Genomic DNA, 17,119 nt, shown 5'->3' on the forward strand with positions numbered 1-17,119 from the left:
CCAGCAAAAAGGAATCACATATCTGCAAGCTGGACTAAGACAAAAATTAAGCAAAACGTGGAACAGGAAAATCAAAAACTTAGCTTGTCCTGAAGAATGCAGAAGCGGGAAGCAGAGGTAACAAGACACACTGATTACATTGATAGCCGGCGAGGAAATGACAAGAAAGCCAGGTTAAATAGGAAACTCCCATATCCTGATAGAACAGGTGGACACCAGAGACCGCAGAGAACACAAGTCACCCAGTACCATCTGTAACCACCAGAGGGAGCCCAAAAACAGAATCCACAACAGTACCCCCCCTTGAGGAGGGGTCACCGAACCCTCACGAGAACCACCAGGGCGACCAGGATGAGCCCAATGAAATGCACGGACCAAATCAGCAGCATGAACATCAGAGGCAACCACCCAAGAATTATCCTCCTGACCATAACCCTTCCACTTGACCAAATATTGGAGTTTCCGTCTGGAAACACGAGAATCCAAGATCTTCTCCACAACATACTCCAATTCTCCCTCCACCAGCACCGGAGCAGGAGGCTCAAGCGAAGGAACAACAGGTACCTCATACTTCCGCAACAACGACCGATGGAACACATTATGAATAGCAAACGATGCCGGGAGATCCAAACGAAACGACACAGGGTTAAGAATTTCCAAGATCCTATAGGGACCGATGAACCGAGGCTTGAACTTAGGAGAAGAGACCTTCATAGGAACAAAACGAGAAGACAACCACACCAAGTCCCCAACACGAAGTCGAGGACCCACGCGGCGACGGCGATTAGCAAACTGCTGAGCCCTCTCCTGGGACAACTTCAAATTGTCCACCACATGACTCCAAATCTGATGCAACCTATCCACCACCATGTCCACTCCAGGACAATCAGAAGGCTCCACCTGACCAGAGGAAAAACGAGGATGAAACCCCGAATTACAAAAGAAAGGAGAAACCAAGGTAGCAGAACTAGCCCGATTATTAAGGGCAAATTCGGCAAGCGGCAAAAAGGTAACCCAGTCATCTTGATCAGCAGAAACAAAACACCTTAAATAAGTTTCCAAGGTCTGATTAGTTCGTTCCATCTGGCCATTCGTCTGAGGATGGAATGCAGACGAAAAGGACAAATCAATGCCCATCTTAGCACAGAACGTCCGCCAAAATCTAGACACAAACTGGGATCTCCTGTCAGAAACGATGTTCTCCGGAATCCCATGCAAACGAACCACGTTCTGAAAAAACAGAGGGACCAACTCAGAGGAGGAAGGCAACTTAGGCAAGGGTACCAGATGAACCATCTTAGAAAAGCGGTCACACACAACCCAGATGACGGATATTTTTTGAGAGACAGGGAGATCCGAAATAAAGTCCATGGAAATGTGCGTCCAAGGCCTCTTCGGAATAGGCAAAGGTGACAACAATCCACTGGCCCGAGAACAGCAAGGCTTAGCCCGAGCGCAAACTTCACAAGACTGCACAAAAGAACGCACATCCCTCGACAAGGAAGGCCACCAAAAAGACCTGGCCACCAAGTCTCTAGTGCCAAATATTCCAGGATGACCTGCCAACGCAGAAGAATGGACCTCGGAGAGGACTCTACTGGTCCAATTATCCGGAACAAACAGTCTTTCAGGCGGACAACGATCAGGTTTATCCGCCTGAAACTCCTGCAAAGCACGTCGCAAGTCTGGGGAGACAGCCGACAAAATCACCCCATCCCTAAGGATACCAGTGGGCTCAGAATTTCCAGGGGAGTCAGGCACAAAACTCCTAGAAAGAGCATCCGCCTTCACATTCTTTGAACCTGGCAGGTATGAAACCACAAAATCGAAACGGGAGAAAAACAGTGACCAACGAGCCTGTCTAGGATTCAGACGCTTGGCAGACTCAAGGTAAATCAGATTTTTGTGATCAGTCAAGACCACCACACGATGTCTAGCACCCTCAAGCCAATGACGCCACTCCTCAAATGCCCACTTCATGGCCAAAAGCTCCCGATTACCAACATCATAATTCCGCTCAGTGGGCGAAAACTTTCTAGAAAAGAACGCACATGGCTTCATCACTGAGCAATCGGAGCTTCTCTGTGACAAAACCGCCCCCCGCTCCAATCTCGGAAGCATCAACCTCAACCTGAAAAGGAAGCGAAACATCTGGCTGACGCAACACAGGAGCAGAAGAAAACCGGCGCTTAAGTTCCTGAAAGGCCTCCACAGCCGCAGGAGACCAATCAGCAACATCAGCACCCTTCTTAGTCAAATCCATCAAAGGCTTAACAACACTAGAAAAATTAGTTATGAAACGACGATAAAAATTAGCAAAGCCCAAGAACTTCTGTAGACTCTTAAGAGATGTAGGCTGCGTCCAGTCACAAATAGCCTGAACCTTGACGGGATCCATCTCAATAGTAGAAGGGGAAAAAATATACCCCAAAAAAGAAATCTTCTGGACTCCAAAGAGACACTTTGAACCTTTTACAAACAAAGAATTGGCCCGCAGGACCTGAAACACCTTCCTGACCTGCTGAACATGGGACTCCCAGTCATCCGAAAAAACCAAAACATCATCCAAATACACAATCATAAATTTATCCAGATATTCACGGAAAATATCGTGCATAAAGGACTGGAAGACAGAAGGAGCATTAGAAAGTCCAAAAGGCATCACCAAATACTCAAAATGGCCCTCAGGCGTATTAAATGCGGTTTTCCACTCATCACCCTGCTTTATCCGCACAAGATTATACGCACCCCGAAGATCAATCTTAGTGAACCATTTAGCCCCCTTAATGCGAGCGAACAAATCAGTCAACAATGGCAAAGGATACTGATATTTAACTGTAATCTTATTCAAAAGACGGTAATCTATACAAGGCCTCAAGGAACCATCTTTTTTGGCCACAAAAAAAAACCTGCTCCCAAAGGGGACGAACATGGACGGATATGTCCCTTTTCCAAGGACTCCTTAACATAATCCCGCATAGCAGTATGCTCTGGCACTGACAGATTGAACAAACGTCCCTTAGGAAATTTACTGCCTGGAATCAAATCTATAGCACAATCGCAATCCCTGTGAGGAGGAAGCGAATTGAGCTTAGGCTCCTCAAAAACATCCCGATAATCAGACAAAAATACCGGAACCTCAGAAGGAGTAGATGAAGCGATAGAAATCGGAGGTGCATCATCATGAACCCCCTGACATCCCCAGCTTAACACAGACATCGTTTTCCAGTCCAAGACTGGGTTATGAGTTTGTAACCATGGCAGACCAAGCACTAAGACATCATGTAAATTATACAGTACCAGGAAGCGAATCACCTGCTGATGAACGGGAGTCATACGCATGGTCACTTGTGTCCAGTACTGAGGTTTATTCATAGCCAAAGGTGTAGAGTCAATTCCTTTCAAAGGAATAGGGACTTCCAGAGGCTCCAGACTAAACCCACAGCGGTTGGCAAATGACCAATCCATAAGACTCAGGGCAGCGCCTGAATCCACATAGGCATCGACGGAAATGGCTGATAATGAACAAATCAGAGTCACAGGCAGAATGAACTTAGACTGTAAAGTACTAATGGCAACAGACTTATCAACCTTTTTTGTGCGTTTAGAGCATGCTGATATAACATGAGCTGAATCACCACAATAAAAACACAACCCATTTTTCCGCCTATAGTTTTGCCGTTCACTTCTGGACTGAATTCTATCACATTGCATTGTCTCAGGTGCCTGTTCAGAAGACACCGCCAAATGGTGCACAGGTTTGCGCTCCCGTAAACACCGATCAATCTGAATAGCCATAGTCATAGACTCATTCAGACCTGTAGGCGCAGAGAACCCCTCCATGACATCTTTAATGGCCTCAGAAAGGCCATCTCTGAATCTTGCAGCCAGGGCGCACTCATTCCACTGAGTAAGCATCGACCATTTCCGAAATTTCTGACAATATATTTCTGCTTCATCTTGCCCCTGAGAGAGAGCCAATAAAGCTTTTTCAGCCTGAATCTCTAGGTTAGGTTCCTCATAGAGCAAACCCAATGCCAGAAAAAACGCATCCACATTGAGCAACGCAGGATCCCCTGGTGCCAATGCAAATGCCCAATTCTGAGGGTCACCCCGCAGGAAAGATATAACAATCTTGACTTGCTGAGCAGGGTCTCCAGAAGAGCGAGATTTCAAAGAAAGAAACAACTTGCAATTGTTCCTAAAATTCAGAAAACTAGATCTATCTCCAGAAAAAAACTCTGGGATAGGAATTCTAGGTTCAGACATAGGAGCATGTACAACAAAATCTTGTATATTTTGAACCTTAGCAGCAAGATTATTCAGGCTGGAAGCCAAACTCTGGACGTCCATGATAAACAGCTGAGGTCAGAGCCATTCAAGGATTAAGAGGAGGTAAGACGCAGCCAGGCTGCAATTAAGGCTATGCAGCAAACTCTGAGGGGAAAAAAAAAAACTTCCTCAGACTACTTTTCCTCCTACTTCAGCCAATACGATTACCACTTTTTGGCCGGCTATACTGTCATGATCCCAATGGCAGGGGATCACAAAAGGACAAGCACACAAAACAAGCTCTAGGGTGATGGAAACTGAGCTGACCGCGATCCTGAACCTCACACAACTAGCTGTAGCCGGGGAACGTGCCTACGATGATTCTAGACGTCTCGCGCCAGCCGAAGAACTAACTTTCCCTATTAGAAGAAACACAGACCTCTCTTGCCTCCAGAGAAACACCCCACAGAAATAGCAGCCCCCCACATGTAATGACGGTGAAATGAGAGGAAAGCACATACGTAGTTATGAAAACAGATTCAGCAAAATGAGGCCCGCTAAAGCTAGATAGCAGAGGATACAAAAGTGAACTGCGCGGTCAGCGAAAAACCCTACAAAAAACCATCCTGAAATTACTTGAACTCATGTTCCAACTCATGGAACATGAGGAGTAATATCAGCCCACTAGAGCAACCAGCAAAAAGGAATCACATATCTGCAAACTGGACTAAGACAAAAATTAAGCAAAACGTGGAACAGGAAAATCAAAAACTTAGCTTGTCCTGAAGAATGCAGAAGCGGGAAGCAGAGGTAACAAGACACACTGATTACATTGATAGCCGGCGAGGAAATGACAAGAAAGCCAGGTTAAATAGGAAACTCCCATATCCTGATAGAACAGGTGGACACCAGAGACCGCAGAGAACACAAGTCACCCAGTACCATCTGTAACCACCAGAGGGAGCCCAAAAACAGAATCCACAACACAGCCCCCATAGAATGTAATACAGCACAGCCCCCATAGAATGTAATACAGCTCAGCCCTCATAGAATGTAATACAGCACAGCCCCCATAGAATGTAATACAGCCAGCCCCAATAGAATGTAATGCAGCCAGCCCCCATAGAATGTAATACAGCACAGCCCCCAGAGAATGTGATACAGCACAGCCCCCAGAGAATGTGATGCAGCCAGCCCCCATAGAATGTAATACAGCCAGCCCCCATAGAATGTAATACAGCACAGCCCCCATAGAATGTAATACAGCCAGCCCCCATAGAATGTAATGCAGCCAGCCCCCATAGAATGTAATACAGCTCAGCCTCCATAGAATGTAATACAGCACAGCCCCATAGAATGTAATGCAGCCAGCCCCCATAGAATGTAACATAGTAACATAGTTAGTAAGGCCGAAAAAAGACATTTGTCCATCCAGTTCAGCCTATATTCCATCATAATAAATCCCCAGATCTACGTCCTTCTACAGAACCTAATAATTGTATGATACAATATTGTTCTGCTCCAGGAAGACATCCAGGCCTCTCTTGAACCCCTCGAATGAGTTCGCCATCACCACCTCCTCAGACAAGCAATTCCAGATTCTCACTGCCCTAACAGTAAAGAATCCTCTTCTATGTTGGTGGAAAAACCTTCTCTCCTCCAGATGCAAAGAATGCCCCCTTGTGCCCATCACCTTTCTTGGTATAAACAGATCCTCAACGAGATATTTGTATTGTCCCTTTATATACTTATACATGGTTATTAGATCGCCCCTCAGTCATCTTTTTTCTAGACTAAATAATCCTAATTTCGCTAATCTATCTGGGTATTGTGGATCTCCCATCCCCTTTATTAATTTTGTTGCCCTCCTTTGTACTCTCTCTAGTTCCATTATATCCTTCCTGAGCACTGGTGCCCAAAACTGGACACAGTACTCCATGTGCGGTCTAACTAGGGATTTGTACAGAGGCAGTATAATGCTCTCATCATGTGTATCCAGACCTCTTTTAATGCACCCCATGATCCTGTTTGCATGTAATACAGCCAGCCCCCATAGAATGTAATACAGCCAGCCCCCATAGAATGTAATACAGCACAGCCCCCATAGAATGTAATGCAGCTCAGCCCCCATAGAATGTAATACAGCACAGCTCCCATAGAATGTAATGTAGCCAGCCCCCATAGAATGTAATACAGCCAGCCCCCATAGAATGTAATGCAGCCAGCCCCCATAGAATGTAATAAAGCACAGCTCCCATAGAATGTAATGCAGCCAGCCCCCATAGAATGTAATACAGCCAGCCCCCATAAAATGTAATGCAGCACAGCCCCCATAGAATGTAATGCAGCCAGCCCCCATAGAATGTAATACAGCAGGATATGACATCATCGCGCACGTGCAGTGTCAGAGGCAGAGTGGGGAATGATGGGAGAGGGAGCGACAGCAGACGCTCTCTCCTCCATCATTGCATTCAACTGTACCGGTGTCATAGACGCCGGTATAGTTGAATGCAGGGCACCGGGGAGTGTGCCGACAGCGGGGGGAGTGTGCCGAGAACGGGGGGAGTGTGCCGACAGCGGGGGGAGTGTGCCGGAGCGGGGGGAGTGTGCCGACAGTGGGGGGAGTGTGCTGAGAACGGGGGGAGTGTGCCGACAGCGGCCCACTACTGCCACCGGCCCTTCTGGCATTTGCCAGAACTGCCCGATGGCCAGTCCGGCCCTGCACAGAGCCCCTAGGTGCTAGAATAACAGAATACCTCCCTCAAGTGACCCCAATTTGGAAATTATACCCCTTTGAGAATTTATCTACATGTGTAGTGATGATTTTGACTAAATGGGTGTTTTCCAGAAACAAGCAACAGTGGATGTTGTTGAGTGAAAATAGCAAATCTGCTATTGTAGTGCCTAGTACATTGTTGTGCCCAGTACTAGTAGGCAGGCTGTCGTCGCTACATAAATTCCAAACATGTGGACACTATATGTGGTTTAGGCACATTGTGGGGCTCAAAAGAGATGGGGGCATTTGGATTTGGGAAGATAGAATTTGCTGGACTTCTTTGATGGGGGGGGGGGGGTTGTAGCCATAGCTCTTTTCTCAAGCCTTTATGATACTAGTAATGTGGAAGCCTACTATATTTGTGTTAACAGATGACAACCCTGAGTGGAGCATTGTTTTTGTGATTGAGTTGAACCTTCTATTGGGAACATTTTACAATGTTTGGGATCACATTTATCCTACACTCTACGCTAAACACTTATATCAGGGTTTCCATCGAAATCTCCAAATGATGTGATTTAGCTCAAATCCCCAAGTGAACCATTCACTATAATGAGACAGCAGACTTACTCTGTACTCTGGCCTCTGTTCAGTGGTGTCCTTCTTTTCAGAGGTGCATAAAACTGTGGCAGACTGCACTTTTTTGCACTCCTAAAAAGACGGATACCACCGGATCATAGGCCAGACAGCGTCCATAGTGCCTCAATCTCCGTCCTTTTTCGCAAATCTTCTGGAGTTCCGTCTGAATCACATATTTCAAAGATTCAACCCCAACATAAGCGCTTAGCGCAAGATAAATGTGAGCCAAGCCTTACTGAGATCTTTGGGAGGCAGAATGAACAAATCAAAGGCAGGTGAACAATTGGTTTTATTTATTTTTAATGCCGTTGCTCGTGCGGTATACGTGATTAGATGACTATTTCTTTTATGGTTGGCTACTGTCACACACTAAAAGTTTTTGCATTGCCATATTTGGAGAGCTATAATTTTTCCATATTTCTGCCGACAGAGTCATGTGCTGGTTTGTTTTTTCGGAATGAGTTCACATTTTTCATGGTACCAATTTTGGGCACTTGTCATTTTTTTTATTGCTTTCTATTCCGATTTTTGGGAGGTAGAATGAACAAAAAACAGCAATTCAGGAATAGTTGTTTTTTTTATGCTGTTCCACATGTAGTAAAATTGATAATAAAGCTTTATTCTTTGGGTCAGTACAATTACAGTGATAGCACATTCATTTTTTTATGTTTTGGTGCTTTTACACAATAAAAACTATTTCAGAGAAAAAATAATTATTTTTGCATAGCTGTATTCTGAGAGCTATAACTTTTATTTTCAGCTTATGGAGCTGTATGGCAGCTTGTTTTTTGAGGGAAAAAAGATGACGTTTTCAGTGGTACCATTTTTATCTACATTTGTCTTTTCGTTCGCGTTTTATTCCACTTTTTGTTCAGAGGTATGGTGAAAAAGCAGTTTTTTTTTTTGCTTCTTTTTAAAAAAAATTTGGAGTGTTCACTGAAGGGGTTAACAAGTGGGACAGTTTTATAGGTTGGGTCATTCGGGATGCGGCAATACCAAATGTGTGTAATATGTGTACTTATTTCTACTATATACTCAGCTCTGGCAAAAATTAAGAGACCACCACAACAAAACCCTGTCATGGGCAGCCCAATCTCCAGACCTGAACCTCATTGAAATCCTCTGGAATGTAATCAGGAGGATGATGAATAGTCACAAGTCATCAAACAAAGAACTGCTTAAATTTTTGCGTCAGAAGCAGTGTGAAAGGCCGGCGTCACACACAGCGTAAAACAATACGGTCCGTATATTACGGCCGTAATACGCTGAAAAGTCCCCAAAAAAATGGTCCGTTGCTCCTCCGTAGGCAGGCTGTGTCAGCGTTTTTTGCGCATGGCATCCTCCGTATGTAATCCGTATGGCATCCGTACTGCGTGGTTTTCTCGCAGGCTTGCAAAACCAACATACCGCTATAGAAGTGATCCATGTGTCCCAAAAAGAAAAGAATATATATATATATATATATATATATATATATATATATATATATATATATATGTCAGTAGACACATATATGTATATATATTAATACTTATTCCAGCGCTATACAGCTTGAAAGCCGGTAATTCAATTACCGGCTTTTTCTTTCTCCTTCATAAAACCCGACATGATTTGAGACATGGTTTACATACAGTAAACCATGTCTTCTCTCCATTTTTTTTGCAGATTCCACACTACTAATGTCAGTAGTGTGTATCTGCAAAATTTGGCCGTTCTAGCTCTTAAAATAAAGGGTTAACTGGCGGAAAAAATTGGCGTGGGCTCCCGCGCAATTTTCTCCGCCAGAGTAGTAAAGCCAGTGACTGAGGGCAGATATTAATAGCCTGGAGAGGGTCCACGGTTATTGGCCCCCCCCTGGCTAAAAATATCTGCCCCCAGCCACCCCAGAACAGGCACATCTGGAAGATGCGCCTATTCTGGCACTTGGCCACTCTCTTCCCATTCCCGTGTAGCGGTGGGATATGGGGTAATGAAGGGTTAATGCCACCTTGCTATTGTAAGGTGACATCAAGCCTAATTAATAATGGAGAGGCGTCAATTATGACACCTATCCATTATTAATCCAATTGTAGTGAAGGGTTAAATAAAACACAAACACATTCTTTAAAATTATTTTAATGAAATAAAAACAATGGTTGTTGTAGTATTTTATTCAACGCCCAATCCAGTCACTGAAGACCCTCGTTCTGTGAGTAAAGAAACATAATAAACCAACAATATACTTACCCTCCGCAGATCTGTAACGTCCAACGATGTAAATCCTTCTGAAGGGGTTAAAACATTTTGCAGCAAGGAGCTGTGCTAATGCAGGCTGCTCCTCGCTGCAAAACCCCAGGGAATGAGGCTAAAAATAGATCAATGATCTATATTTAGCATCATTTGCGGTGAGGCGCCCTCTGCTGGCTGTTCATAGATCGTGGGAAATTACCTAGAAAGCTCCCTGGCTCCCTGGCTTTCTAGGTAATTTCCCACGATCTATGAACAGCCAGCAGAGGGCGCCTCACCGCAAATGATGCTAAATATAGATCATTGATCTATTTTTAGCCTCATTCCCTGGGGTTTTGCAGCGAGGAGCAGCCTGCATTAGCACAGCTCCTTGCTGCAAAATGTTTTAACCCCTTCAGAAGGATTTACATCGTTGGACGTTACAGATCTGCGGAGGGTAAGTATATTGTTGGTTTATTATGTTTCTTTACTCACAGAACGAGGGTCTTCAGTGACTGGATTGGGCGTTGAATAAAATACTACAACAACCATTGTTTTTATTTCATTAAAATAATTTTAAAGAATGTGTTTGTGTTTTATTTAACCCTTCACTACAATTGGATTAATAATGGATAGGTGTCATAATTGACGCCTCTCCATTATTAATTAGGCTTGATGTCACCTTACAATAGCAAGGTGGCATTAACCCTTCATTACCCCATATCCCACCGCTACACGGGAATGGGAAGAGAGTGGCCAAGTGCCAGAATAGGCGCATCTTCCAGATGTGCCTGTTCTGGGGTGGCTGGGGGCAGATATTTTTAGCCAGGGGGGGGCCAATAACCGTGGACCCTCTCCAGGCTATTAATATCTGCCCTCAGTCACTGGCTTTACTACTCTGGCGGAGAAAATTGCGCGGGAGCCCACGCCAATTTTTTCCGCCAGTTAACCCTTTATTTTAAGAGCTAGAACGGCCAAATTTTGCAGATACACACTACTGACATTAGTAGTGTGGAATCTGCAAAAAAAATGGAGAGAAGACATGGTTTACTGTATGTAAACCATGTCTCAAATCATGTCGGGTTTTATGAAGGAGAAGGAAAAAGCCGGTAATTGAATTACCGGCTTTCAAGCTGTATAGCGCTGGAATAAATATTAATATATATACATATATGTGTCTCACTGACATATATATATATATATATACCTATTCTATGTGTACACATTTATTCTACCTATTGGACTGTAAGCTGTCAGTGTGATTTTACTGTACACCGCACTGAATTACCGGCTTTTCTCTCTAACAGCGCTGCGTATTTCTCGCAAGTCACACTGCTTGTCCGTGTGTAATCCGTATTTTTCACGCTTCCATAGACTTTCATTGGCGTATTTCTTGCGCAGTACGGTGACAAACGCAGCATGCTGCGATTTTGTACGGCCGTAGAAAGCCGTATAATACTGATCAGTAAAATACGGCAAATAGGAGCAGGGGCATAGAGAATAATTGTGCCGTATTTTTTGCGAGTTTTACGGACGTAGATTCTGCGCTCTTACGTCCGTAAAACTCGCATGTGTGACGGCGGCCAAAGACTGGAGGAAAGCATGACAAGACGCATGAAAGCTGTGATTAAAAATCATGGTTATTCCACAAAATATTGATTTCTGAACTCTTTCCGAGTTAAAACATTAGTATTGTTGTTTCTAAATCATTATGAACTTGTTTTCTTTGCATTATTTGAGGTCTGAAAGCATTGGGATTTTTTTCCTTAATTTTGACCCTGTCTCCTTTTTAGAAAAAAAATACAAAATGTATTGCTTGGAAATTTGGAGACATGTTTATAGAAGTTTATAGAATAAATGAGCAATTTACAATTAACATTTTACTCAAAAATATACCTATAAAGAGAAAATCAGACAAACTGAACATTTTAGAGTGGACTCTTAATTTTTGCCAGAGCTGTATATATTATTAGTTTGTTATTTTTTTCTAAAAAGATTTTTTTTTATTTTTTTTTACTTTGTCCCACTATGGGACTTTGACTTATATAGATCTGATCGCAGTTGTAAAGCATAGCAATGCAGAAGCATTGCTATGCTTTATAACCTGCCAGTGCTGCAAGCACAAATTAGTTAGATCCTGCACTAAACATGATTTAACTAACTTGCTAGAGCCTGGTGACCCGGATGTCATCATAATGACATGAGGTCACCGATCGGGCCCTCACTATCATGACGCGGCGGTACCGATTGGAAAGCAGAGGGCACTCCCTACCTTTGCCTAGTGGTCCGAGTGTCAGTGCTCGGTGCTCCGATCCTCTCGCATGACAGGATCAGAGCACAGCTGCGGAGTAGATGGAGAAATTACTTTCTCTATCACCTCTGATGCCGGCGTCGGTGTATATCACACTGCACTCGGGTGATATCTGAGTGCAATGCGATATTTCACTCACAGCCATAGACTTGTTTGGGTGCGAGGGAGCTGAGTCTCAAGGCCAATCACATCATGCTGCAAATGTTCTTTCATGCAAAAATCGGCACGAGAAATTAATCATAGATATGAGCTGCCCCATAGAATAACACTGGGAAGAGTACTATGGGATGTTTTATCACATAGCACTTGGCCGTGTTATACGGTAGTGTGACTCTGGCCTTCTCTGAATGCTGAGCTGTGTTTAACCCATCCCATACCACAGGTGGGCAGCTTTCTGTGTACACTGTGTGGAGCGCCCCCAGATGCAGGGCCGCGGGTTACTCGGTACCGGTCCTCTGCTGGCTCAGTTCTGGGGATGTCACGGTGGCTGGACCCGGTCCGTGATCCTGCTAAGGGGCGTCCAATGAAAGGTGATACGAGTCTGTCAAGGTTTTGTGACGCCACCTGTGGTATTCGGTCAGGGTGACCGACGCTGCTTGGGGTCCACTGGGGTGATATGATGGCAGCTAGATGGTATACCTTCCCACAGGTGAAGTATGTCCCCAGGGCTCCCCAGTAAGGTGGATGGTGATGATGTGAGGTGCGTACAATAACGAGGACACAGGGTTGCAGTCTCTTTACCTCTATACTGGAGACTTCAGGGTCCGCAATCCAGAGCACAGTTAACAAGGCTGTCCGAGACCGGCCGGTCCGAAGGCACATCCAGAGTTCTCTTTGCAGGTGGAAATCAGTGCCTACCACTAGCGCCTGTGTGTTGTAGTGCTTCCCTGCTGAGCATTCGGGATAGTCCTCACAACTTCTATTCTCGTTTCTTTCTAATTCGTTCCAGTTCTTTCTAGTTCTCCGTCCCCCAGGTATGTTATGGCTAGGACGGGTAGGCTCGGAGTTCTTCCAGGACACTAGAGACGCCCCTCTCCACGCGTTGCCCCCTATGTCTGCTTAGGTGATGTAAGGTAGACAGCCAACCTATAATTAACTGTCCTGCGGAGTTTGAAGTAAGGCATAGAGTCAGTTACTTCCTCGGTGTTCCGGCCACCGGCTACGCGCTTCAGTAGGAAGTTGCCGTTCTCGGGGCACGACTCCTACTGGCTCTCCTTTGTGCTTGATCTCGTTTCTCACTGTCCACAATATCCTTCACTTCGTGTCTCTTTCTTAGGCTACCGCCGCAAGGTAGTGCAGGCATGGTTCCGTAACGTTCTATTCTGGTCGCTAGGTACCTGCCAGGTTCTCACGCCTGACAGGGCCCTCCCTGAATCTTCTCCCTGCAACACCCCCTGCCACTGGATGTTGCCTGAATCCAACCCAGTCAGCTTCTGAACTAACTTCCTATCCAACCCCTAGTTTTACCAGTGTGAGGAGTGGCCTAGTAAATAAAACCTTTTTCTCCCCCTAGTGGCCGGAGTGTGAAGTGTAATGTGTGCTGGTGATACCTGGTCAGAAGAACTCCTTTAGTGCCATCAGACGTACCATCACTCCCCTTAGTGGCAGAGCAACGTTACTGCAACAACCAGGTCTCTGGGGCGCTGCACGTGTATAGCTGCCAATCAGTACTGTGGGTTGGCTGGACTACCTGGCAAAAGAAGTACTGCTCAAGTGTTATGATCAATGTTTTATCAACAGAAGATTATTATCAAAACTACAGCAAGCTGCTCAATAAGTGACACATTGCTGAATTCAGTGTCTCTGTCTCTACATTATGCTGCTCTCAGATTAGGTAACAAAAACCTGGTGACAGATTCTATTTAAGTCCTTACAGGGAATAATCACTAGGTTACAAATATAGCTGATTGTAAAGAACCTACAGCAACACAGAAGTAAAAGAATAATTACTGTAACCAACTTCCTACTAACAGATGTATTACACCTACCGGTCCATCTGAACTGTAGCTTAGATAGTTAATCTCACCAGCCTTCTCCAGCAGATACAGATTCACCCAGCTGTGAAATCCAGATATTTTTCCTTTGTGAATTTCCCCTGCATTCAGAAAACAAAGTGATTAGAGCAACAGTGCAGTCTAAAGGTACCGTCACACTAAGCGACGCTGCAGCGATACCGACAACGATCCGGATCGCTGCAGCGTCGCTGTTTGGTCGCTGGAGAGCTGTCACACAGACAGCTCTCCAGCGACCAACGATCCCGAGGTCCCCGGTAACCAGGGTAAACATCGGGTTACTAAGCGCAGGGCCGCGCTTAGTAACCCGATGTTTACCCTGGTTACCATCGTTAAAGTTAAAAAAACAACCACTACATACTTACCTACCGCTGTCTGTCCCCGGCGCTCTGCTTCTCTGCTCTGGCTGTGAGCGCCGGGCAGCCAGAAAGCAGAGCGGTGACGTCACCGCTCTGCTTTCCGGCCGCTGTGCTCACAGCCAGAGCAGAGAAGCAGAGCGCCGGGGACAGACAGCGGTAGGTAAGTATGTAGTGGTTGTTTTTTTTACTTTTACGCTGGTAACCAGGGTAAACATCGGGTTACTAAGCGCGGCCCTGCGCTTAGTAACCCGATGTTTACCCTGGTTACCAGCGAAGACATCGCTGAATCGGTGTCACACACGCCGATTCAGCGATGTCAGCGGGAGATCCAGCGACGAAACAAAGTTCTGGACTTTCTTCCCCGACCAGCGATATCACAGCAGGGGCCTGATCGCTGCTGCCTGTCACACTGGACGATATCGCTAGCCAGGACGCTGCAACGTCACGGATTGCTAGCGATATCGTCTAGTGTGACGGTACCTTTAGGGTATGTCCATACTGATAAGATATCTGGGGATTTTCTATCTGAATTTTTCAGGCATAAAATCCACTGTGTATTAGGGTGTGTGCACACGATGCGGATTTTGCTGCGGATCCGCAGCAGTTTTCCATGAGTTTACAGTACAATGTAAACCTATGGGAAACCAAAAACGCTGTGCCCATGCTGCGGAAAAAAACGCGCGGAAACGCAGCGTTTTATTTTCCGCAGCATGTCAATTCTTTGTGCGGAATCCTCAGCGTTTTTACATCTGCTCCAATAGAAAACTGCAGATGTAAAACCGCAGTGGAATCCGCAGTAAAAAATGCGATAAATCCGCAGTAAAAACCGCAGCGGTTTTGCACTGCGGATTTATCAAATCCGCTGCGGAAAAATCCGCAGAGGACCATTCTACGTGTGCACATACCCTTACAGTATCGGCATTGTGGATTTCACAAATATATGCAGCACAAACTGATCTGCGCAACAATGTATTTTGCAATGTATTCGGGGCAATCCTTGTCAATTCCAAAGTAAAATCACAAGTAGAAATCTGCATGTTATTTACAAGAATTTTGCCAGGGATTTGAAATGGTACCTTAAACCACAGAAATTTTTTGGAATTTCCCCACTGACTCACAGTAGGAAATGATGTCTATCTGAATGTTACTCCCCCATGCCTGGTCTTGTGTTCTTTGTAATAGCGACTCTTAGGTTGGGAATATTGCATTTGATTTCCTCCTCAGTTGCTCCGTCAGCACTTACAGGTCCTTCTCAAAAAATTAGCATATAGTGTTAAATTTCATAATTTACCATAATGTAATGATTACAATTAAACTTTCAAATATTATAGATTCATTATCCACCAACTGAAATTTGTCAGGTCTTTTATTGTTTTAATACTGATGATTTTGGCATACAACTCCTGATAACCCAAAAAACCTGTCTCAATAAATTAGCATATCAAGAAAAGGTTCTCTAAACGACCTATTACCCTAATCTTCTGAATCAACTAATTAACTCTAAACACATGCAAAAGATACCTGAGGCTTTTATAAACTCCCTGCCTGGTTCATTACTCAAAACCCCCATCATGGGTAAGACTAGCGACCTGACAGATGTCAAGAAGGCCATCATTGACACCCTCAAGCAAGAGGGTAAGACCCAGAAAGAAATTTCTCAACAAATAGGCTGTTCCCAGAGTGCTGTATCAAGGCACCTCAATGGTAAGTCTGTTGGAAGGAAACAATGTGGCAGAAAACGCTGTACAACGAGAAGAGGAGACCGGACCCTGAGGAAGATTGTGGAGAAGGACCGATTCCAGACCTTGGGGAACCTGAGGAAGCAGTGGACTGAGTCTGGTGTGGAAACATCCAGAGCCACCGTGCACAGGCGTGTGCAGGAAATGGGCTACAGGTGCCGCATTCCCCAGGTAAAGCCACTTTTGAACCATAAACAGCGGCAGAGGCGCCTGACCTGGGCTACAGAGAAGCAGCACTGGACTGTTGCTAAGTGGTCCCAAGTACTTTTTTCTGATGAAAGCAAATTTTGCATGTCATTCGGAAATCAAGGTGCCAGAGTCTGGAGGAAGACTGGGGAGAAGGAAATGCCAAAATGCCTGAAGTCCAGTGTCAAGTACCCACAGTCAGTGATGGTGTGGGGTGCCATGTCAGCTGCTGGTGTTGGTCCACTGTGTTTCATCAAGGGCAGGGTCAATGCAGCTAGCTATCAGGAGATTTTGGAGCACTTCATGCTTCCATCGGCTGAAATGCTTTATGGAGATGAAGATTTCATTTTTCAGCACGACCTGGCACCTGCTCACAGTGCCAAAACCACTGGTAAATGGTTTACTGACCATGGTATTACTGTGCTCAATTGGCCTGCCAACTCTCCTGACCTGAACCCCATAGAGAATCTGTGGGATATTGTGAAGAGAAAGTTGAGAGACGCAAGACCCAACACTCTGGATGAGCTTAAGGCCGCTATTGAAGCATCCTGGGCCTCCATAACATCTCAGCAGTGTCACAGGCTGATTGCCTCCATGCCACGCCGCATTGAAGCAGTCATTTCTGCCAAAGGATTCCCGACCAAGTATTGAGTGCATAACTGAACATTATTATTTGATGT

The 17,119-nt window shown here is 45.0% G+C and overlaps 1 protein-coding gene across 1 annotated transcript in view; it reads right to left on the reverse strand.

Moving 5' to 3' along the window:
• The window catches only part of LOC138670864 (uridylate-specific endoribonuclease D-like), a 70,807-nt gene that overhangs the window by 32,142 nt on the left and 21,546 nt on the right, over positions 1–17,119 (reverse strand). Inside the window, exon 5 of the mRNA XM_069758599.1 lies at positions 14,132–14,238. Coding sequence (XP_069614700.1) covers positions 14,132–14,238 — 107 coding nt within the window. The remainder of the gene's footprint in view (positions 1–14,131; positions 14,239–17,119) is intronic.

Source organism: Ranitomeya imitator, chromosome 3 (assembly GCF_032444005.1).
Source record: "Ranitomeya imitator isolate aRanImi1 chromosome 3, aRanImi1.pri, whole genome shotgun sequence".
Taxonomy (NCBI): domain Eukaryota; kingdom Metazoa; phylum Chordata; class Amphibia; order Anura; family Dendrobatidae; genus Ranitomeya; species Ranitomeya imitator.